General features: G+C 36.0%; 1 protein-coding gene across 1 annotated transcript in view; it reads left to right on the top strand.

Moving 5' to 3' along the window:
• IL1RAPL2 (interleukin 1 receptor accessory protein like 2) overlaps positions 1-24530 on the top strand; it is a 636713-nt gene that overhangs the window by 580205 nt on the left and 31978 nt on the right. The window contains exon 6 of the mRNA XM_027607319.1: positions 3831-3960. Within this exon, the coding sequence (XP_027463120.1) occupies positions 3831-3960 (130 nt within the window). The remainder of the gene's footprint in view (positions 1-3830; positions 3961-24530) is intronic.

The following is a 24530-nucleotide window of genomic DNA, read 5'->3' as shown; positions in this document are numbered from 1 at the left end:
AGTATTTTGTGGTATGAATATACCAGAGTTTATCCCATCACCTGTTGGTGAACATTTGGGCTATTTCCAGTTTTTGACTATTCCAAATAAAGCTGCTAGGAACATTCATGTACATTTCTTTGTAGGAACATGTTTTGTTGCTTGTCTAGACTTAAGAAAGTGATAAAGAAATTGTTAGTAATACAGAGTAATCCTAAAAGGATTATCTAAAACCATTCTCTACTGTGAATTGTGCAAGACTGTTGAATTACAGATCTGTACCTCAGAAACAAATAATGCAATATATGTTAAAAAAAAAAAAAAGAAGATAGCAGGAGGGGAAGAATGAAGGGGGGGAATTGGAGGGGGAGATGAACCATGAGAGACGATGGACTCTGAAAAACAAACTGAGGGTTCTAGAGGGGAGGGGGGTGGGAGGATGGGTTAGCCTGGTGATGGGTATTAAAGAGGGCACGTTCTGCATGGAGCACTGGGTGTTATGCACAAACAATGAATCATGGAACACTACATCAAAAACTAATGATGTAATGTATGGTGATTAACATAACAATAAAAATTAAAAAAAATAAAACCATTCTCTAGGGGCGCCTGGGTAGCTCAGTCAGTTAAGCATCTGCCTTTGGCTCAGATCATTGATCCCGGGGTCCTGGGATCAAGCTGCAAGTCAGGCTCCTTGTTCAGCGAGAGGTCCGCTTGTCCCTCTCCCTCTGCCTGCTGCTCCCCCTGCCTGTGCTTTCTCTCTCTCTCTCTCTGTCAAATAAATGAATAAATTCTTTAAAAAAACAAAACCATTCTCTTGTGAATGGCATAAAACACTGAGAAACTCATGAAGTTCTTTTTATTTTGATAGTCTTCAATCTACTGTACTATGCCCTTTAGATACAAATGTGAGCTGGTCATCTCTACTAGTAGGGTATAGTACCATGGGAATGACTTTGAATATGTCCAGAGGCAAGACAATACAGTAGTAAACAGATGCAAATGGTAGATAGGAGTTTGCACATGCACATGAGCCATAATTTAGAAAAGCCTGGATTGATTTCATTTCAGGTTATTTACTTAATCAATGCAGAGATCCCTCACATACCTTTTGGGAGAGGAGTTGTCCACACCCTTGCACACATTGAGTCTTACTATCTGACACAAAAGCTAATCAAAGTATTGCATACTCTCTCTTCAGAGTACCCTCTTCAGAGTATTGCATATGATGGTTAGTTTTCCTGTTTTAGCCATTGACAAAAGAATATTCAGGATATTTATCCAGCATTTGCATAAAAAACTAGACCTCTGAAATATCTGTCTCTTGCATTTATTTAACAAGAACATGTCTGATGGGAGAGTGAAAATATTTCCAGAAGAAATTGCTATGTTTCATTGTATAGTGCCAAAAGGAAAGGGCAGAATCTGTCATTGTTGATAGACCACCTCAAGGAGGTCCCTTTTTGCACATTACTATAATTATCTTTCTTCATTAAAATCAAACCAGACCTTAGCACCCACATGCTAGGAATTACTAAAAGGTATTTTATTTGGTATATTCTTCAACATAGCCCAAAAGAATAACAACCAGAATTTATGTGTATAAATGTGTATAAATGTATATACTGGTAGTTTTAGGAACTGGGATTATTTAAAATTATGTTTATCACTGTCTCTGGATTTTCTGCCATCTGGTTTGATGTCCCTTAATACCTTCAATTTCATGGAAATGAAGAGCAGTAAGGCATAGAAAAGACCCTGTGTTCAGGTTTAGAGAACACAGCGCCTGCTTGGATAAATCACACCTACTTTAGAATCCAGGAAATATTTATAGAGCATTGATAGAGAAGGCTATTACCACATAGGGGCTCATAAATTTAAAAAGGACATGAAATTGGCAGAGCCAAAATTAACATTTATCTATCCTATTATCCAATTCAGATTATGCTTCAAATTTAGGCTTCTTGAAGACCAAGCCTCAGAAGGAAAACACCACCATGCTAAATTTGGATGGGATTTTTGTGAGTTTTGTTGTTTTCTTGTTGTTTTGTTTTGTTGTTTTTTTTGTGTGGGTTTTTTTTTTTTTTTGGGTAGGACTTTTGATTTCACCAACTACTTTTGTAAACACTGTCTTATCTGAGCTTCCCGAATATTACCATCCTTATTACATGTACAAAAGTTAGTTTATAAAAAGTTAAGTAATCTGCCCAGGGCCAGATAATCGGCTTTTTCATGATAGATCCAAAACCAGGATCCAAATCTCCTGTGCGCATTCCACTCTACAGATTATCTTTCATTTTTACCTAAACTTATATCACAGAGCATATGTTCAAAGCAACAATGAATAACCTTGTTTCACGTCCGTGTTAGACATCTATGACAGACTATTGATACCAAAGGCTTTGATATAATTGAATGATCCCAAAGGTCCACAGCATGTCATTTTGCTGAGATATAAATTTGCACTATAGAAAGATCAATATACAAGTCACTTATTATGGTTAAGCCCAGTCTATCATCCCGCATCTACATGTCTGTGAGGTTCTTTTAATTTCCACTTTGTCTTAATGTAGAACCTAATTCCCATTAAAAGTGTTTCTTCATGAAAATAGTCCTCAAAGAAAGCCATCTGCTAGTTATGGTGGTTAAATAGAAAGCGGTCCCAGAAAATAATGGTTCTTAGAACATGGAAGTTTTAGATTAGTTTAAGAATAAAATAGAAAATTTGTCTACAGCTCAAAGTGATTATGAGAACAAATTCACCATGTACTCTACAAGGAAAAATATTTTTGAAATTTCTTTATCTGGTGCTTCAATGAGGGCAAAAAATGCATGTTATAGAGAAAATTATAGGCTACATTATGATTTATGAATGGGGATTCTTTTGTCAGAATTGTCTAGACTGCTCTTTACACTATTCTTCCCTTATTAATCTACTTTACAAGAAGAAATTAAATCAATGTCAGCAAAAAATAATTGCTTATATATTTGATGATAAATTTATAATTAAAACAAAGTTTTTAGCTATAATCACAGATGAATAATAAAAAATGCTGCAGTATTGCCTAGAATTGTTTAAATACTATAAATAACTCCAAGAATATAAAAGGTGTGTTTAGACTGTTTTCCTTGCATGTACTTTTTATAAATATTTTTTAAAAGACTATTTGTCAGAGAGAGACAGAGCACAAGCAGGGGGAACAGCCGGCAGAAGATAGAAGCAGGCTCCCTGCTGAGCAAGGAGCCTGACATGGGACTCAGGACCCTGGGATCATGACCTGAACTGAAGGCAGATGCTCAACCAACTGAGCCACCCAGGCACCCTATAAATGTTTTTTAATTAAAAATTCTTCCTTTGATTTACATTATCCAATTTTTCTTAGAATAATAATCATCAGAATAAACAAATTTCCCCTATGCAATCTTAATAATTATGGATAGTCTATTATTATTTTCTCACCAATAATAATTAACTTATACTTTTGATTAATGTTAACTTCAAAGGGAAGTCCAAGTAATCAGTAATTAATACTCAAAAAAGAAAAATAAAGGAAAATTGTTTCTATTTGATTTCTTCCTGTTAGTTCCTAGAAGGGAGGCAGTAAAAATAAGCAGTTCTAAAAACTGATTAATTTTTTTTTACTTTTTCATTTTTGATAACATCTTAATTTTTAAACTCCCCAGAAGCTCTTGTGACTAATTTTTTTCTTATGTGCAGTGATAAGATAATTGGAAGAAGAGTTGAAAATGGGTCACCTCTGAGCTTTCCTTTGGATGTTAAACAGTCCTTTTCTGTCTCCCAGTGATAACCAGGAGCCATTTGTTCAATTATTTTTCTCTGTCATCCTCAGGTAAGCCTCTGAACATCCCTTGCAAAGCATTCTTTGGATTCAGTGGAGAGTCCGGGCCAATGATCTACTGGATGAAAGGGGAGAAGTTTATTGAAGAACTGGCAGGGCACATTAGAGAAGGTGAAATAAGGTACAGAGCTTGAATTGGTTATTTTTCTTTGCTCTCTTTTCAGTTAAGCAATGGAACATCCTAGAAGAGCTTTCGCCTGGGATTTTAATTGCAACTCCAAATCATTCCATTGTCTAAAAGCTGATCTGGTGGAGAGAGTGAGGCTGACTTCCCTAAGAAATGTAAATGTGTAAGCTCCTAATAAGGAGGTTTTCTCAGGTTCTAAAAATATACCATGGAGTGTAATGACCCCCTCAAAGCTGCTTAAGCAAATTCCTTTGAGTTTCCAAAGCTTAGGCCACTGTTACTCCATCCAGCCATAGCAAATATCCAAACTTTGTAGGTGACTCCTGAGACCACTGGGCAAATGCTTATTTACTCCCTAGGAACAGACAACTTTCATATGTCATAGGTGTAAAGCCACAGTGACAGTAGTAGGCTACTACTTGCCAAAATAACTGTTGACTCTTATTTTTCCCAGTACCCACTGCTCATCCTGAAAGTGAGTTTCAAGTTAGCACCACCCTATACATCTTTTCACTCTCCTGTCACAGATACATTCGTGGTTCATAGACATCTATTCTATTGGTTTTCTAATCCTATTTAATACAATGTCATTTGTACAAATAAAGAATAAGTAATCTTTCCTACCTCAACCAGACTATGGGATTGCCCTTTGGTTTCAGAGGTGGTGATATATAGTGTACATTTTTCATTCCAATAGGAGTTGGGACCCCTCTTCTTCCACCCCCATTAAGAATCTTTTAGTGGAAGCCAGTCCAATATTTCAGTGCAACTATGTTAAAATGCATTCTGTCACTTTTTTATTAAATATATAGCAGTGCAAAAGAAACAAGTACACTTTATATTATTTTCTACGATTAAATATAACTTATTATAACTACCATGACAGTTTTTCCTCATGTGTCCATCCAGTAACTCCACTCCAGAGGATCATAATTTTGAGGATCCATGAACCCTCTGAGAGCCTATGCATAATATTGACTATATGAGCTTATTTCCAGGAAAAAGTACATGAAAGGTATCTGAGTTAGTCATTTGTCATCGGGGAAATGCAAATTAAAACCCTGTGATAACACTTTATACTCACTAGGCTGGCTATAATCAGAAAGATTATAACAAGTGTAGGCTTGGATGTGGGGAAATTGGAATCCTCATACACTGCTGGTGGGAGTGTAAAATGGTGCAGCCACTTTGGATAACAGTCTGGCAGTTCCTCAAATCATTAAGTGTATAGTTATCAGCAATTCCCCTCCTAGATATATAACCAAGAAAAATCAAAACATACACCCACACAAAAACTTGTACTTGTTCATTGCAGCATTATTCATAATAGACAAAATGTAGAAATAACCTAAATGTCTATCAACTGATGAATGGATAAATAAAATGTGGTATATTCATACAATGAAATCTTATTCAGCCATAAAAAAGAATGAATAATGTACTGATATGCACTACAACATGCATGAACCTCGGAAACATACTCTGTGAAAGAAGCCAGTGGGCGGGAAAAAAACCTACATATTATATGCTTTCATTTATATGAAATGTCTAGAATAGGCAAATCTATAAAGACAGAAAGTAGATTAGTGGTTGCTTAGGCCTGGGGGGGTGGAGGGATAGGGGTAAATACTTAAAGTATATGGGTGATTTTTTGGGGGGTGAGGTGGAAACAATATAACATAAAATGCACTGTTTTAAAGTGTACAATTTAATGACACTTAGTTCATTCACAATGTTGTGCAACCACAACCACTATCTAGTTCCAGAAAATTTTCATCACCCCAAAACCCTGTACCCATTAAGCAGTCTGAAGCTTCATTTTGAGGTGATGAAAATGTTACAAAATTGACTGTGGCAATGATTGCACATATCCAAGAATATACTAAAAAACAGTGAATTGTACATTTTAAATGGATGAATTATATTGTATGTAAATTATATCTCAATAAAGCTGTTCAAAAAAACTTCCAATCAATTGCCTGGCTCACAACAGATGTTCAGAAAAATAATATACTATTTATAAATAATTCTTAGCTCTTAATTCCCATTTTAAGTTTCCTAATTACTAACACTTTATTAGCAAATTTCAAGTTAAGGCTTATGAAATTAATACAACTGAATTTCCTTTAAGTTATTTTAGAAGATACATGTTTAGAATTATTCTCAATGTATTTTCCTATAAAACACTTTAAGGATTACTCTTAATTTTTCAAAAAAAGAAACTGATCACCAAAGGACAAGTGGTAGGTACAATGGTACATGGTAGCAAAATGTCCACTACCAAAAAGCTCAGAACTATGTTTAATGATCAAGGGTAGTAGTTATATGAACCTAAGATAATGATCTCTCTTGTGTATGACTGAATTGTTCTAAATAAACAGATTTAGTGGAGGTATAATTGATATACAGTAAACAGCACACAATTTAAACCATACAATTTGTAAGGGCTGATATGTGTATACACCTATGGAACTATCACCATAATCAAAATAATTAACATATAAATCGCCCACAAGTTTCTCTTTTGTAATCCCTCCTGCCCTACTTCCACAACATTGATCTATCACTATAAATCGGTTTGCATTTTCTAAAATTGTATATAAATATAATAATGCAGTACATTTTTTTAATCTGGATTATTTCAGTTAACACAATTATTTTGAGACTCATCCATCTTGTTAAATGTAGCAACAGTTCATTCTTTTTAGTGCTGAGTAGTATTCCATTATATGGATACAAACAGTCTGGTCACTTCTTAAAGGATATTTGGGTTGTTTGCAGTTTATGGGCTATTTCAGATAAAACTGCTATGAACATTCATTTATGCATCTTTACATGACCATATATTTCCTTTTTTTTTCTTGAGTAAATACCAAGACATGGAATGGTTGAATTATATAGTAAGTGTACATTTAAGTTTATTAGTTCATTTTTTAGCTCTGTTTTAAAAGCAATTTTTAGAATAACTTTAGATTTACAGAAAAATTGTGAAGATAAGGTCTTAGTCTGCTTGGGCTGCTAACACAAAAATTCCATAGCCTAGGTGACTTAAACAACAAATATTTATTTCTTATGGTTCTGGAGACTAGAAAGTTCAAGATAAGTCACCAACAGATTTAACGTCTAATGAGAGCTTACTTCCTCATTCAAAGATGGTCATCTTCTCGCTATACCCTCACATGTCCTTGCATGATGGAAAAGGTGAGAAAACTCTCCAGAGTTTCTTTTGTAAGGGCACTAATCCCATTCATTAGGGCTCCTCTCTCATGACCTAGTCATCTCCCCCAAAGCCCCGCCTTTTAATACTATCACATTAAAATTTAAAATTTCAATATATGAATGTTTGTTTTGGGGGGAGCTACAAACATTGAGTCCATAGCAGATAGTATAGTGCCTACATACCCCATACCCAGTTTTCCCTGTTATTAATATCTTAAGTTGCTATTACAATTAATGAGCCAAAAGTAATATATTATCATTAACTGAAGTCTATATTTTATTCAGATTTCATTAGCTTTTACCTACTATTCTTTTTTCCTCCAGGATTATTTAACTTTTTAAGAATCTGCCAAACTATATTCTGAAGTGGTTATACCATTTTACAAAAAGAAAAGTTAGGCACCGCTCCTGCTAACAGCAAATGGTTAGAATGGTGAGAGACAAAGCATACATATATGCAACAGTTCAGTCTAGTCCAAGCTACTTTATTAGATACATATGAGCCAACATTTAGTACCATAGGAAGTCAACATTTCAGGACTTGCAAAATGCAATTGTTTATTTGATTTTGTTACATCCTTTTTCTCCACTCTCCCCAAACCTTCCCCTAAAAAAGGATACATGTCTATATTTGCAGTGGAGGAAAGTAACATGGAACTTGCTTTGAAAATTTTACAAAACCCTTCTAGCTAACTAGAGATACCTTCAGGGAAGTGTAAACAAAGAGGCAGGGTTTTCTAGCCAAGATAAACACACAGTCAGCAATTTTGTAGTATTAATTATATGATCTTGATCTATTTGAGAGCTTGTGTGGGTGCAGGAATTCTTTCAAGATATGGCCATTTATGTTAACACAGGAGTTACTTACTAGATTCTGTCTTCTAGCCTTCACAGCCAATGTCCTTGAAAGAAAGTATATAGGATTTTTACACAGCATGGAAGATTGGAACAAATCTGGTAGTTTATTTAAAAAATACTAATCAGGGCGCCTGGGTGGCTCAGTTGGTTAAGCGACTGCCTTCAGCTCAGGTCATGATCCTGGAGTCCCGGGATCGAGTCCCACATCGGGCTCCCTGCTCAGCAGGGAGTCTGCTTCTCCCTCTGACCCTCTTCCCTCTCGTGCTCTCTATCTCTCATTCTCTCTCAAATAAATAAATAAAATCTTTAAAAAAAAATAAAAAATAAAATAAAAAAAAATACTAATCATACCATTAGTTCAACCAAGAGAAGATCTGCATTCTTTCATAGCCCACACATTTTCTCCAAAGAGAACTGTTCTGATGGTAGAATTCTGAAGATGTAAATTGAGGATTCCTCTGGAAAGCATTTCTGGAAACAAAATTTCCTTCTGGATGCATGGTTCTCCCTCAGGGTATTGTATTTGTTTCATATTTTAATTGAACCATAGCTCTTTTGTTGTGCATGCATGTCAGAAGTGCACTGCCCCATAGATCTAAGAAGTGGGGATGTAAATAAATTGCTCCCAAGCAGTTGACTTGTGGAGAACCTGCCACAGAAGCACTGTATCTGGCAGGAGGACTGGTCAACTGCCTAGGTTCTCAATTTCCTGGGCAGCGGCTTGATCCTAGATGTATGTGTTGTAACTTTATTTTTCTCTTACTATTGCCCCTGAGGAATAGAGAACTTTGCGGGGGGCGGGGAACTACCTAGGGAAAAAACTTGGATATTTACCCAAGGCTTGCTGAAATAATGTCACTCAGACTACAGTAAATGCAACTTCTGTACAAAGCAGTCCCCTGGCAGCTTGACTAGTATTATTGATCAAATTCTGAGGAAGGTTTTGGAGTTATCATTTGTTTGCTATCTGGGTTACTTTTTTTCTCTCTCTGGGTTACTTTGACCACAGTGGCTCCTTGCATCTCCTGACTTGCAACCTGTTGTCAAAGCACTCAGACTGCACTCTGGGCATACAGATTCTCCTTTATATCCTTTTAGCAGAAATTGGCATAGCCCTCCCAATTCTCTGATGTTGCTAAGAGACTGAGCCTTAAGGAAATCTGAACCCAAATGTAGTATCCATTCACAACTCCCACCCTATCTCATACAACTGCATCCCAGATTTTCCAGTGACCCCAGAAGATGTCATCTGTAGGGATTTTAAAGGAATTTGGTATGTGCCGTAGCATAAGCTGCAATTGTGCAAATATGGTTATTGTCTTCTACCAGTTTAAAGTCATTTCAACAAGCTGCTCTCTATAAGCTCTACCATGTCTTTTCAGAGAAGTCAAATAATCATTGGGAAGAGACCCACTGGAAATCATCATTAGGAAAGGACATCCTAATTTCTGTCCCTCTATTAAAGCTCAATGGGAAGAATTTGCAAACTGGCATAAAAGAGTTCATGAAAAGGAGTAGTCGTCTTTGGGTGTAAGCATTCTCAAAAGACCAATCCAGTTCCATGTCTTTACAGAACTTACTTTTAATTAATATTACCAGAGTCTTGAGAATTAAAAAAATAAAATAATTTGCTACTGTATTCCGCAGTGCTAGTAAAAAATGTCAGAGAAATTGAACTCATCCTATTAAACAACAACAATAAAAATAGTTTCTAAGCTTGCCTGCAGAATTATTAATTGCATCTGATTGTAAAAGGAGACTGCATGAATTCCGATGCAATTTCTTTGCCCAATGGAGAGTAATTTTTTTATTATAAATCTCACTTTACAAATCTTCCTATCAATATCTGTTTTTCCCCTTAGGCAATACCACAAAATGTTTACCAAATCTTTTATAATTCTTGAGCTGAAAAACATATTCAATTTATCTTAAGGTTTTTCAAACAAGCTTCTTAAAATGCAAATAATTGTATTTACTTTCAATTCCTGAAAGGCTACAAGTTGTATACGGGCTTTGTTTGGTTTTAGTTTCCTTTTCTTCACTCCTACTTCCACCACTTTCTGGCCTTCTGATTCCATCTGTTCACCTTAACATCCTTTCCTTGAATGAGTAAAATGCTCTTAACAAAGAAGGAAATATGGTACAGGTACAAAAAGATTTTATTCTTGAAATAAAGCAAGCCTATATTAAAGATGCAAAGTAACCTTTTAATAACTAATCCATTAAAAAAATACAGAGCTGTGAATATGTAGTTTGTCCCCCAAGTATAAACTATTGAAGTCCCAGGCAGCCCAAGGCAAAATATGTGCTCTGTTTTGGCAACCTCCCACCATACTTTTTCAGGGCTTTGAAGCACCCCATCTGCTCTGGCCTTCCTCAAATTGAGCTCACACACACACAAACACACACACACACACACACACACACACACACACACACACACACATACATACACATACATCTCTCCTTTTCCTCCATTCTCAGCTCATTTCATTGGAAGAAGGAACACCGATCCATCACTTTGCCTTTGATTTAAATGTTTCAAATCTTATGACTTATATGTGAATGTAGATTTTGTAAGTCATGAAGAGGCTTCAGTGGAAAAGTAAACTTCATAAGCAGCATAGTTTTACCTAGGAGCAGTCTTAATTGCCAGTTATCTGAAGGATGAATTTTAGAGGAGTGATGACTCTACTCTTCACAGTTGTAGTTCCACAGTGGATCTTAGCCTTGACCTATGCATAAGATATTTAAAGCCTACCTAACATATTTGTTATATCTCTTCTTTTATTGAGCAGACTCTAGATGTCCAGTATCAAATATAATATCATATTATAAGCTACTCTAGACAAGAATCTATAATTAGCAAATAATAATAATTAATAATAAATCCTCTGTTTTTTTACTACACAGTAAAGTACAAAAGCATTTTGGCATCCTTAATAACATTGGGATTTTCGTGATAGTCATCTGATATAAAAAGTACCGATGTGGTCCATATAGACAATGGAATATTACTCAGCCATCAGAAAGGATGAATAACCAACTTTTACATCCACATGGATGGGACTGGAGGAGATTATGCTAAGTGAAATAAGTCAAGCAGAGAAAGTCAATTATCATACGGTTTCACTTATTTGTGGAACATAAGGAATAGCATGGAGGACATTAGGAGAAGGAAGGGAAAAACGAAAGGGGGTGGAAATTGGAGGGGAAGATGAACCACGAGAGACTATGGACTCTGAGAAACAAACTGAGGGTTCTAGAGGGGAGGGGGGTAGGGTAATGGGTTAGCCCAGTGATGGGTATTAAGGAGGGCATGTACTGCATGGAGCACTGGGTGTTAAAGGAAAACAATGAATCGTGGATCACTACATCAAAAACTAATGATGTATTTTATGGTGACTAACATAACATAATAAAATAAAATTTAAAAATAAATAAATAAATAAGTGGGAAAAAAGAGTATCAGTTTATTTTACAGAATAAAAAAAAATTGGTTTAGAGATTGAGGAAGAGCTGTCCCTGGGCAGTTTGTTCACTGTTCCAGTGGAGCTAGACTGAATTCATCAAAACACAACAGCAAGAATCTTCAGTTGCCTGGAATGGTTTGTTGTACACCACATTTAGGATGTAGAGTCAAAACTTGCCCGGGACTGAAAGAGTGAAAATCAGTCTGAACTGAGAATAAGCAGTCCTGCTATTAATCAGCCTGGGAGGACAGACAGATAAAGCCAGCTGCAAAGTTAACAGAAAACACTTTTTCTCCCAAGGTCATGCAGCAATTGTAAAATGCCATAACGACCCCCACCTCTTTTGAGTGACTACTGCTTTCTTACCAGTGATGCCCCATACCTATTTTCTATTTTCATATATTACTGGGAATACCCAATTGCTAAGCCATCCTTGCCTCATGACAGTTCTCAACCCCTAGTCAATCCTCCCTTCTCCCAATCCTACCTTAAAAATCCCAACCAATCCAGAATTTATCAGGGCTTTCCTAGACTCTACTCAGAATCATTCAGTGGAAATCCAAACATTACAAAAGATGCTTTCTTCCTACCTTCAGCTGAGGAATGATCCACAGTTATTCTGAAGTATCCCACCCACAATGCATTCAGTCAATAAATCTGATTTTGTCAGACTATAGGTTTGATCCTGGTCACAATCAGGCTTTAATAGGTACTTTAAAAATGACATTAAAAGAAAGAATTTAAGAGGTTTTTAAAAACATATTCCTGTTCTTGATATTCTCAATCATCATTCCTGGACAATGATTACTCATAATAATAACCCAGAGACTGTGCAAGATACCTAGACATCATAAGAGGGCTCAATTTTGTTTAAGGGACTATTTAGGATGAATAGTATTTGGAATTAGATATTTTATTTTATTTTGGGGGAATCAAATCAATCTCTTCACTTTATTTCATGCTAGATTTTTAAAATTTTCCAGCTTTGTTGAGGTATAAATATAAAAATTGTTTGTGTTTAAGATATACAACATAATATTTTGGTATATGTATATGTTACAAATCAAGTTAAACCATAATCAAGCTAATTAACTTATCCACCACCATACATACTTACCAGGTTTGTGTGTGTATGGTGAAAACACTTGATATTTACTCTCAGCAAATTTCAAGTATACAGTAAACTTATTACTAACTATAGTCATCATGCTGTATATTAGGTCCCTAGAACTTACTCCTTATATACCTGAATGACCAGCATCTCCTCATTTCTTCCTCCATCTCCGCGTAACCACCATTCTATTCTGTTACTATGAGTTTGGTATTTTGAGATTCCACATATAAATGGTATCATATCATATAGTATATTTCATTTTCTGACTTATTTCGCTTTGCATACTATTTTTCAGGTTCCCTTATGTTGTTGCAAATGGCAAAGTTTCCTTATTTTTTAAGACTGAATAATATTTTATTGTATATGTAAATGACATTTTTTAAAATCATTCCTCCATTGATGGACATAGGCTGTTTCCGTATCTTGGCTATTATTATACTGCTGCAATGAACATGAGAGTGAAAATATCTGAGATCTTTATTTTGTTTCCTTTGCATATATACCCAGAAGTGGGATTGCTGGGTCATATGGTAGTTTTATTTTTAATTTTTTGAGGAATATCTGGATTGATGTCCATAGCGGCTGCACCAATTTTATTCCAGCCGACAGTGTACAGGGTTCTTTTTATCCATATCCTGGCCAGCAATTTCATCTTTTGTCTTTCTGATAATAGCCATTCTAACAGGTGGGAGATGATATCTCATTTTGATTTTGATTTGCATTTCCCTAATGCTAGTGAAGTTGAGCAACTTTTTTTATACCCATTGGCCATTTATATGTCTTCTTTGGAGAAATATTTATTCAGGTCCTTTGCCCACTTTTAATAAGGTTATTTGTTTTGTTTTTATATTGAGTTGTAAGAGTTCCTTATATGTTTTGGGTTTTAACCCCTTATCAGATATATAGTTTGCAAATATTTTCTCCTATTCCCTAAGTTACCTTTCCACTCTCTTTTTTTTCCAGAGAGAGTGGGAGGGAAGGGAAAGAGGAGACGGAGAGAGAGAATCTTTTTTTCAAATATTCAAAATATATTTTAAAAACTTATACAATTCAATAACAAAAAAATACACAATAATCCTATTTAAAAATAGGCAGAGGATTTGAATGGACATTTCTCCAAAGAAGACATACTAATGGCCAAAGGGCACATTAAAAGATACTCAACATCACTAATCTTCAAGAAAAGGTAAATCAAAACCACAATGAGATATCACGTTACATCTCTAAGAATGGCTAGTATCAAAAAAACAAGAAATAACAAGTGTTGGTAGGCATGTGGAGAAAAGGAACCCTTGTACATTGTTGGTGGGAATGCAAACTTGTGCAGCCACTGTGAAAAACAGTATGGAGGTTCCTCAAAAAATTAAAAATAGAACTACCATATTATCCAGCAATTCCTACTGGGTATCTATCCAAAGAAAATAAAAACACTAATTCAAAAGGATATATGCACCTTCATGCTCATCGCAGCATTATTAATAATAGCCAAGATACATAAACAACCTGTGTCCAACTTTGGGTGAATAAATATTTCTCAAACAATTATGCAATGCTAGGTACTGGTATTTAACTGTCACCTTTGACTAACATTCTTTAGGTGACTTTTATTATTAATTTAATTTTATTATGTTATGTTAATCACCATACATTACATCATTAGTTTTTTAAATAATTTTTATTGTTATGTTAATCACCATCCATCATTAGTTTTTGATGTAGTGTTCCATGATTCATTCTTTGTGCATAACACCCAGTGCTCCACGCAGAATGTGCCTTCTTTAATACCCATCACTGGGCTAACCCATCCCCCTCACCCCCCTCCCTAAGCAGGCTCCATGTCCAGTGCATAGCCCAATGTGGGGCTCCATCTCACAACCATAAGATCATGACCTGAGCTGAAATCAAGGGTCAGATACTTTTCCAACTGAGCCACCCAGGTGCCCCTTCCACTCTCTTTTTTGATAGAAACATAATTAACATACATTATATTAGTTTCATGTGTACAACCTAATGATTTTATATTTGTATATATTGCAAAGTGATCACCACGATAAGTCTAGTTACATTTGTCACCATACATACCGATTTTTTTCTTATAATGAGCAATTTTAAGATTTACTCTATTAGCAACTTTCAAATATATAACACAGTATTATTAACTATAGTTGCCATGCTGTACATTACATCCCCATCACTTATGTATTTTGTAATTGGAAATTTGTACCTTTTAATTCCCTTCACCCATTTTGCCCACCCTTCAACCCTCTGCCTCTCCACCAATTTGGTCTTTGTATCTATGAGCTTGTTTTTTTTTTTCTTTTTTTAGATTCCACATATAAATGAGATGATATGTATTTTAGAAACTTTTTAGTTTGATGCACTTGTCTTTCTTTTTTGTTTGTTGTTTGTTTTGCTTTGCTTTCCTGTGCTTTTGTTATCTTATACAAAAGAAAATCATTGCCTAGACCAATGTCAAAAAGTTTTTCGCTATGTTTTCTTCTAGTAGTTTTATGGTTTCACATTTTATGTTTCTCTTTAATCCTTTTTGGATTGATTTTTGTATATGATGTGAGGTAAGGGTCCAATTTTATTCTTCTGTATGTGGATATAAAGTTTTTCCAATACTACCTACCAAAGAGACTATCCTTTCCCCATTGTGTATTTTTGACATGCTTTTTGAAGATCTGTTGACTATGGGTTGTGGATTTATTTCTCAGTGCCCTATACTGTTCTGTCTATATTTCTATTTTTATACTAATCCATACTGTTTTGGTTACTGTAGCTCTGTGATATAATTTGAAATCAGGACTTGTGATCCCTCCAGCTTTGCTCTTCCTGTTCAAGATTTTTTAGCTATTTGGAGTCTTTTGTGGTTCCATATATTTTAAGATATTTTTACTATTTTTATAAAAAACACCATTGGGATTTTGATAGGGGTTATGCTGAATCTATAGACCACTCTGGATGGTTTAAACATTTTAACAATATTAATTCTTCCAATATATGAATACAGGATGTCTTTCCATTTATCTCTGTTTTTTTTAATTTCTTTCATCAGCATTTTATAATTTTCACTATACACATCATTCACCTCTTTGGTTAAGTTTATTCCTAAGTACTTTATTATTTTTGTTGCCAATGGATGGTATTATTTGCTTAATTTCCTTTTTGTGGCTTCTCTTTTTTTTTTTTGAACATTTTATGTGCTTTTATTTTCTCTTCTTTCTTAGCATATCAGTTGTACTCTTACAAAATTTAGTGGTAAGCCTACAGTTTGCAATATACACTTATAACTAATCTAAGTCCATTTTCAAATAATACTATACTGCTTCACATGTAGTGCAGGTACCTTAAAGCAGTCATTAATTTCACTTATCCATAAACTACAATCACTAAATACATCGATGTTATTGTTTTCACATTTTTAACTTTATTAAAAATGATTCACAAATATAATTGTATATATTTAAAGTGTACAATGTGATTTGATATACATATATATTGTAGAATGATTATCAAGATCAAGATAATTAACACATCCATCAGCTCACACAGTTAACAGAATTAACTCTTTTTTAAATGAAGTGAGAAAGTCTAAGATCTACTCTCAGCAACTTTCATGTATACAATACCATATTATTAACTAATAGTAACCATGCTGTATAATAGATCCTCTGAACTTATTTTTCATATAACTGCTATTTTCTATTATTTTGTTCTAAACAAAATGTGACATGTTAGATAAATCATGAATAGAAAAAAATAAAATATATTATCTTCATTTATTTCTTCTCTAACACTCCTTTCATTATATAGATCCAAATTTCTGACCTATATCATTTTGATTTTCTCTAAAGAAATTTTAACACTGCTTGCAAGACAGGTTTACTGGCAACAAGTTCCCTCAGTTTTTGCCTGAGAAACTCTATTTCTCCTTCACTTTTGATGAATAATTTAGATGGATACAGTATTTTAGGTTGGTGGTTGTTGTTTTCAACACTTCAACTATTTCACTCTACGTTCCTTGCTTGCATGGTTTCTAAAGATAAATCTCATGTATTTCTTATTGTTAATTTAATTTAATTTTATTATGTTATGTTAGTCACCATACATCATTAGTTTCTGATGTAGTGTTTCATGATTCATTGCTTTCATATAACAGCAAGTGCTCCATGCAGTACGTGCCCTCCTTAATACCAATCACCAGGCTAACCCATCCCCCCACCCCCCTCACCTCTAAAATCCTCAGTTTGTTTCTCAAAGTCCATAGTCTCTCACGGTTCATCTCCCCTTCTGATTCCCATCCCCTTCATCTTTCCTTTCCTTCTCCTAATGTCCTCCGTGCTATTCCTTATGTTCCACAAATAAGTGAAACCATATGATAATTGACTTTCTCTGCTTGACTTATTTCACTTTGCATAATCTCCTCCAATCCCATCCATGTTGATGCAAAAGTTTGTTATTCATTCTCTCTGATGGCTGAGTAATACTCCATTGTATATATGGACCACATCTTCTTTATTAATTCATCTGTTGATGGGCACCTCGACTCTTTCAACAGTTTGGCTATTGTGGACATTGCTGCTATGAACATTGGGGTGCATATGGCCTTTCTTTTCACTACATCTGTGCCTTTGGGGTAAATACCCAGGAGTGCAATTGCTGGGTCATAGGGTAGCTCTATTTTTAATTTTTTGAGGAACTTCCACACTGTTTTCCAAAGTGGCTGTCCAACTTGCATTCCTACCAACAGTGTAAGAGGGTTCCCCTTTCTCCACAACCTCTCCAACATTTCTTGTTTTTTGCCTTGTCAATTTTTGCCATCCTAACTGGTGTAAGGTGGTATCCTCAATGTGGTTTTGATTTGAATTTCCCTGATGGCAAATGATGATGAACAATTTTTTCATGTGTCTGTTAGCCATTTGTATGTCTTCTTTGAGAAGTGTCTGTTCGTGTCTTCTGCCCATTTTTTGACTTGATTACTTGTTTTTTGGGTGTTGAGTTTGAGAAGTTCTTTATAAATCTTGGATAACAGCCCTTTGTCTGTAGTGTCATTTGCAAGTATCTTCTCCCATTCTGTGGGTTGCCTCTTTGTTTTGTTGACTGTTTCCTTCGCTGTGCAGAAGCTTTTTATTTTGATGAAGTTCCAAAAGTTCATTTTTGCTTTTGTTTCACTTGCCTTTGGAGATGTATCTTGAAAGAAGTTGCTGTGGCTGATGTCGAAGAGGTCATTGCCTATGTTCTCCTCTAGGATTTTGATGGATTCCTGTTTCACATTGAGGTCTTTCATCCATTTTGAGTTTATCTTTGTGTATGGTGTTAGAGAATAATCAAGTTTCATTCTTCTGCATGTGGCTATCCAATTTTCCCAGCACCATTTATTGAAGAGACTGTCTTTTTTCCATTGCATATTTTTTCTTGCCTTGTCAAAGATTATCTGACCATAGAGTTGAGGGTCCATATCTGGGCTCTCTATTCTGTTCCATTGATCTATATGTCTGTTTTTGTAACAGTACCATGCTGTCTTGGTGATCACTGTTTTGAAATTTGGCTTGAAATTGGGCAACGTGGTGCCCCCAGCTTTGTTTTTCCTTTTCAACATTTTCTTGGTGATTCGGGGTCTTTTCTGATTCCATACAAATTTTAGGATTGTTTGTTCCAGCACTTTGAAAAATGTCATTGGAATTTTGATCAGGATGGCTTTGAAGGTATAGATTGCTCTGGGTAGCATAGACATTTTAACAATGTTTATTCTTCCAAGACATGAGCGTGGAATATTTTTCCATCTTTTTGTGTCTTCTTCAATTTCTTTCATGAGTGTTCTGTAGTCCCTAGATTATAGATCCTTTACATATTTGGTTAGGTTTATTCCGAGGTATCTTATGGTTTTTGGTGCTATTGTAAATGGAATCATTTCTTTAATTTTTCTTTCCACAGTTGCATTGTTAGTGTATAAGAAAGCAACTGATTTCTGTGCATTGATTTTGTATCATGCCACATTACTGAATTGCTGGATGAGTTCTAGTAATTTGGGGGTGGAGTCTTTGGGATTTTAGTAATTTGGGGGTGGAGTCTTTGGGATTTTCCACATAAAGTAACATGTCATCCGTGAAGAGAAGGAGTTTGACTTCTTCTTTGCCAGTGAATACCGTTTATTTCTTTTTCTTGTCTGATTGCTGTTGCTAGGACTTCTAGTACTATGTTGAACAATAGTGAAGAGAGTGGGCATCCTTGCCGTGTTCCTGATCTTAAGGGAAAGGCTCTCATCTTTTCCCCATTGAGGATGATATTCACTGTGGATTTTTCATAGATGGATTTTATGAATTTGAGGAATGTTCCCTCTAACCCTATACTCTAAAGTTTTAATCAGGAAAGGATGCTGTATTTTGTCAAATGCTTTTTCTGCATCAAATGAAAGGACCATAGGGTTCTTCTCTCTCCTCTTATTAATGTGTTCTATCACATTGATTGATTTGCGAATGTTGAACCACCCTTGCATCCCAGGGATAAATCCCACTTGGTCGTGGGGGATGATCCTTTTAATGTATTGTTAGATCCTATTAGCTAGGATTTTGTTGAGGATTTTCGAATCCATATTCATCAAGGATATCAGTCTGAAATTCTCCTTTTTGATAGGGTCTTTGCCTGGTTTGGGATTAAGGTAATGCTGGCCTCATAGACTGAGTCTGGAAGCTTTCCTTCTCTTTCTATTTTTTGAAACAGCTTCAGTAGAATGGGTATTATTTCTTCTTTGAATGTTTGGTAGAATTCCCCAGGGAATCCATCAGGGCCTGGACTCTTGTTTTTTGGAGGTTTATTATCACTGCTTCAATCTCGTTACTGGTTATTGGCCTATTCAAGTTGTCAATTTCTTCCTGTTTCAGTCTTGGCAGCTTATAGGTTTCCAGGAAGGCATCCATTTCATTCAGATTGCTGAGTTTCTTGGCATATAGTTTTTGATAATAATTTTTAATAATTGTTTCTATTTCCTTGGTGTTAGTCGTGATCTCTCCCCTTTCATTCATAATTTTATTAATTTGGGTCCTTTCTCTTTTCTTTTGGATAAATCTGGCCAGTGGTTTATTGATATTATTAATTCTTTCAAAGAACCAGCTTCTAGTTTTGTTGATCTGATCTGTGTTTCTGGTTTCTAATTCATTGATCTCTGCTCTAATCTTAATTATTTCTCTTCTAATGCATGGCTTAGGCATCATTTGTTGCTTTTTCTCTAGTTCTTTAAGGTGTAGAGTTAGCTGGTGAATTTGGGATTTTTCTATTTTTTTGAGTGAGGCTTGGCTGGCTATGTATTTCCCCCTTAGGACCACCTTTGCAGGATCCCATAGGTTTTGGACCGATGTGTTTTCATTCTCATTGGTTTCCATGAATTGTTTAAGATCTTCTTTGATTTCTTGGTTGACCCAAACATTCTTGAGCAGAGTGGTCTTTAGCTTCCAAGTCTTTGAATTTATTCCAAATTTTTTCTTGTGTTTGAGTTCCAATTTTAAAGCATTATGGTCTGAGAATATGCAGGGAATAATCTCAATGTTTTGGTATTAGTGAAGACCTGATTTGTGACCCAGTATGTGGTCTATTCTGGAGAAAGTTCCATGTGTGCTCGAGAAGAATGAGTATTCTGTTTTTTTAGGGTGGAATGTTCTGTATATATCTATGAGGTCCATCTGGTCCAATGTGTCATTCAAAGCTCTTGTTTCTTTGTTGATTTTCTGCTTAGATGATCTGTCTGTTGCTGAGAGCGGAGTATTGAGGTCTCTTACAATTAACGTATTGTTATCAATATGACTCTTCATTGTGGTTAATAATTGGCTTGTGTACATGGCTGCTCCCATGTTGGGGGCATAGATATTTACAATTGTTAGATCTTCTTGTTGGATAAACCCTTTAAGAATGATATAGTGTCCTTCTGTGTCTCTAACTACAGTCTTTAGTTTAAAATGTAATTTTTCTGATATAAGAATTGCTACCCCAGCTTTCTTTTGAGGTCCGCTGGCATGGAAGATGGATCTCCATCCCTTCACTTTCAGTCTGGATGTATCTTTAGGTTCAAAATGAGTCTCTTGCAGACAGCATATGGATGAGTCCTTTTTATTCAATCTTCAATAATGTGCTGTTTTATGGAAACATTTAGGCTGTTCACGTTGAGAGTGATTATTGAAAGATATAAATTTATTGTCATCATGTTGTCTGTGAAGACCTTGTTTTTATAGATCGTCCCTGTAAATTTCTGTTGTCTATCACTCTTGGGGTCTTTCTGCTTTTATAAAAACCCCCTTAATATTTCATTCAGGGCCAGGTTAGTGGTCACATATTCTTTCAGTTTCTGCTGGTCTTGGAAGCTCTGCATCTCTCCATCCATTGTAAATGACAGCCTTGCCAGATAAAGTATTCTTGGCTGCATGTTCTTCTTGTTTAGTACCCTGAATATGTCTTGCCAGACCTTTCTGGCTTGCAAGATCTCTATGGATAGGTCTGACATTATTCTGATGTTCTTCCCTCTGTACATAAGGAATCTCTTCCCCCTACCTGCCCTTAAGATGTTTTTGTTGTTTCTAAGATTTGTGAGTTTTACTATTACGTGCCAGGGTGTTGGCCTGTTTTCCTTGATCTTGGGAGGGGTCCTGTCTGTCTCAAGGACACAAATGTTTGTTTCATTCCCCAGATTAGGGAAGTTCTCAGCTGCAATTTGCTCAAATATATCTTCTAGTCCTCTCTTTCTCTCCACCCCCTCAGGGCCCCAATAATTCTGACATTGGAACGTTTCGTGCTATTACTTATTTCTCTGATTCTGTTTTCATGGATTTTGAGTTGTTTCTCCCTGGCCTCCTGTTTCCTTCTTTTCTATCAATTGGTCTTCTAGATCACTAATTCATTCTTCTGCCTCGCTTACCCTAGCTGTTAGATGATCTAGATTAGATTGGATCTCATTGATAGCATTTTTAAGTTCTGCCAGTTCAGCTTTCATTTTTGCCCTTAGAGACTCTGTAGTCATTAATTGATTTCTCCATTCTAGCTATTGTCTTTATAACTGCTACCCTGAAGTCCATTTCCGACATCTTGGTTATATCTGTATCCATTTGTAAATCTGTGGCAGAAGTCACAGTCTCTGATTCTTTCTTATTTTGGGGGTTCCTCCTCCTAGTCATTATGTTGAGGGGTTGTTGAGGGAATGTACAGAGTCCAAATTATTGACCACAATGCAAGCAAGATGCACCTGTTTTATAAGGACCTTAGGGTTGTCAGCCTCTTGTTCTCCCAGCCTGTCTTCTGGGGGAGGGGCCTGCCACACTGTTACTCAGGCACCCCTGTTTGGGCAGAGTTGCCCTGCCTCCTGTGGGTGGGGCTGGGCTCAGTGAAAACCAGTTTTTTGGGGCTTTTGTTCTCTGGTGGCTTTCTGCCTCTCTTCCGAGAGTCAGAGCAGAAGAGAATGTTTCCAACACTCTGCCTCAGAGCAGAGAGATTGCAGTCTGCACTTCAGTGAGCTCTCCCGGCCACATTATCTCCGTTTCTGTCTGTACTGCTATAAACTGCAGCGTCCTGGGTTGTGCGCCCCTCAGCAGCGTTCCCAGTCCTCACTTCCAGATCGGGGCACGGGGACACATCTCTGCCCTTTGTGCTTCTAAAACTGCCAACCACCCCCAGTTTGCACACGCAGCCCTGCCACTCCAGGTTTCAGTCCCTAGGGCTGCCCTAAAGTCCTTTCCCCACCACTACCGGTCTGTGCCCTGTCCCCATCGTGGGAAGCTATCGCTCACCAGGGGTGTAAGATCCTCATGGCTCCCTCCCCCTTCCATTTATCTTCTGATATCTGCCCGCGGAATCACTGCTCCCCGCTTCATACCTCAAAACCAGCTGCCTGCAATATTCTGTTTGTAGAGATCCAGATCTATCTTCTTACATGTCAGGCTGATTTCATGGGTGTTCAGAGTAGTCTGGTAAATATCCAGCTCAATTCCGGGTACCATTTGGAATAGTGTCCCTTACTCCTCTGCCATCTTTTTCTCCCAAATCTGATGTATTTCTTATTCGTGTTCTTGTATAGGTAATTTTATTTCCTCTGGATTATTCAAGATTTTCTCTTTGTTTTGATTTTCTGCAGTTAGAATATGATATATCAACGTGTACATTTTTTAGTATTAATTCTGCTTGGTATTCTCTTAGCTTCCTACAATCTGTGGTTTGGAGTCTTTAACTCTGGAAAATTTTCAGCTCTAATTAGATATTTCTAATTATTCCTTTCTTTCTTCTCATTTTGGTATTTCCATTACACGTGTCTTACCCTTTTTGTAATTATCCTTTGGGAGTTTCATATTTTATTCCATTTTTTCAGACCTTTTACTATTTACATTTTAGTTTAGGAGATTTCTATTGATGTATCTTCAAGATCACTAATTCTTTCTTCACCTCTATCCAGTCTACTGATGAGCCCATGAAAAGCATTTTTATTTCTATTACTGTTACTGTGTTTTTATTTCTATCATTTTCTTTTGATTTTTCTTAGAGTTTCCATCTCTCTGGTTACATTACCCATCTGTTGATATATATTGTTCACTTTTCCCATTGAATCCCTTAACATATTAAACACAGTTATTTTGCATTCCCAGTCTGATCATTCCAAAATCTCTGCCATATCTGAATATGATTCTGATGCATCTTTTGTCTCTTCAGACTGCGTTCTTTGGGTTTTTGTTTCTTTGGGGTTTTTTTTGTGGGGAGTTGTTGGTTTTTCTTTCTTTTTTTTCCTTTTTAACTTTTTTTTGGTAACTTTTTTTGTTTTTGAAAACCACATATTATGTATCAGGTAAGAGGAACTGAAGTAAATAGGCTTTTAGTGTGAGATTTTATGTTTGTGTTGTTAGGCTGGGTTTAGTGTTTGCTCTAGTTGTAGGTGTAAGAAGCTAAAATTTCCTATAATATACTTGTTTATGTCTCCACTGTTTTCTTTGTGTTTTCCTAGAGACTCCTTCTTAAATAGGGTCTGAGCTTTGCAGTTCTTTCAGCTGAAAGTCCTTGTTATCATACAGGAGCCTGATTGATGTGGTGGTAAGCATTCTATAATCCTATGATAAAGTCTCAGTCCTTTAGTGAGCCTGTGACTCTGAACTTTGACCCTCACAACTTCTCAGCTTTCTTCCTTTTTTTAAGTGAGACAGGAAAGTTTGAAGGGGCTGGAGTTGGGTATTGTATTTCCCTTCCCTCGGGAAGGTTGGGTTTGGTAAAATCCAAGTAGTTTAGGCTCTGATAAAAGAGTTTCTTTTCAGGGCAGGCCTTTGTTAAGAAGAAGGGAGTGCTCTGGGCTCATTTCAAGATAGTTGCTTTTCTTAATTCCCTGACAGAAACATAGGGAAACATTTCTGTGATCTTCACCCTAAGACCCTGGTAGTGCTCCTAGAAACAAACCTCTTGAAAATATGGGGTACCCCAAAGATTAGATCTAATGGAGTTTTCAAACTTTCTGGTTAGTGTGTAGTGGCCCTACAGTGACTTATCAGTTATAGTTTGTTTCTATCTGTACTGGTTCTTGCTTCTTTGTTTCTCCTCCCACTATACTGTGATTCTCAGTATTTGCGTGTCTGAAGTTTCTGGAGCAGGGGTTTACCCTGTGACCTCAACTCTCTGATGGATCTAATAATTGTTAATTTTAATTTTCTTCAGCTGTTTTTCTTATTGTAAGGATGAGAATGACAATTTCCAAGCTATTTTATTATTAGTTTTTAAGAATAGGTCTTGAATAAATAAAATTTTTGAAGGTGGTAATTTCTGTCACCTGCACTTATTATTTTCTATTTTTTCTGGTATTTGATGTTGCATATAATTTGCCTTCAGTGTTAATCCTTGGAATAAAATGCTTCTGAAGTTACTTGAAGTATCTCCCAGGATCCTCT

This window comes from Zalophus californianus, chromosome X, assembly GCF_009762305.2.
Source record: "Zalophus californianus isolate mZalCal1 chromosome X, mZalCal1.pri.v2, whole genome shotgun sequence".
NCBI classification, from domain to species: domain Eukaryota; kingdom Metazoa; phylum Chordata; class Mammalia; order Carnivora; family Otariidae; genus Zalophus; species Zalophus californianus.
This window is presented reverse-complemented; position numbering and strand designations above follow the sequence as displayed.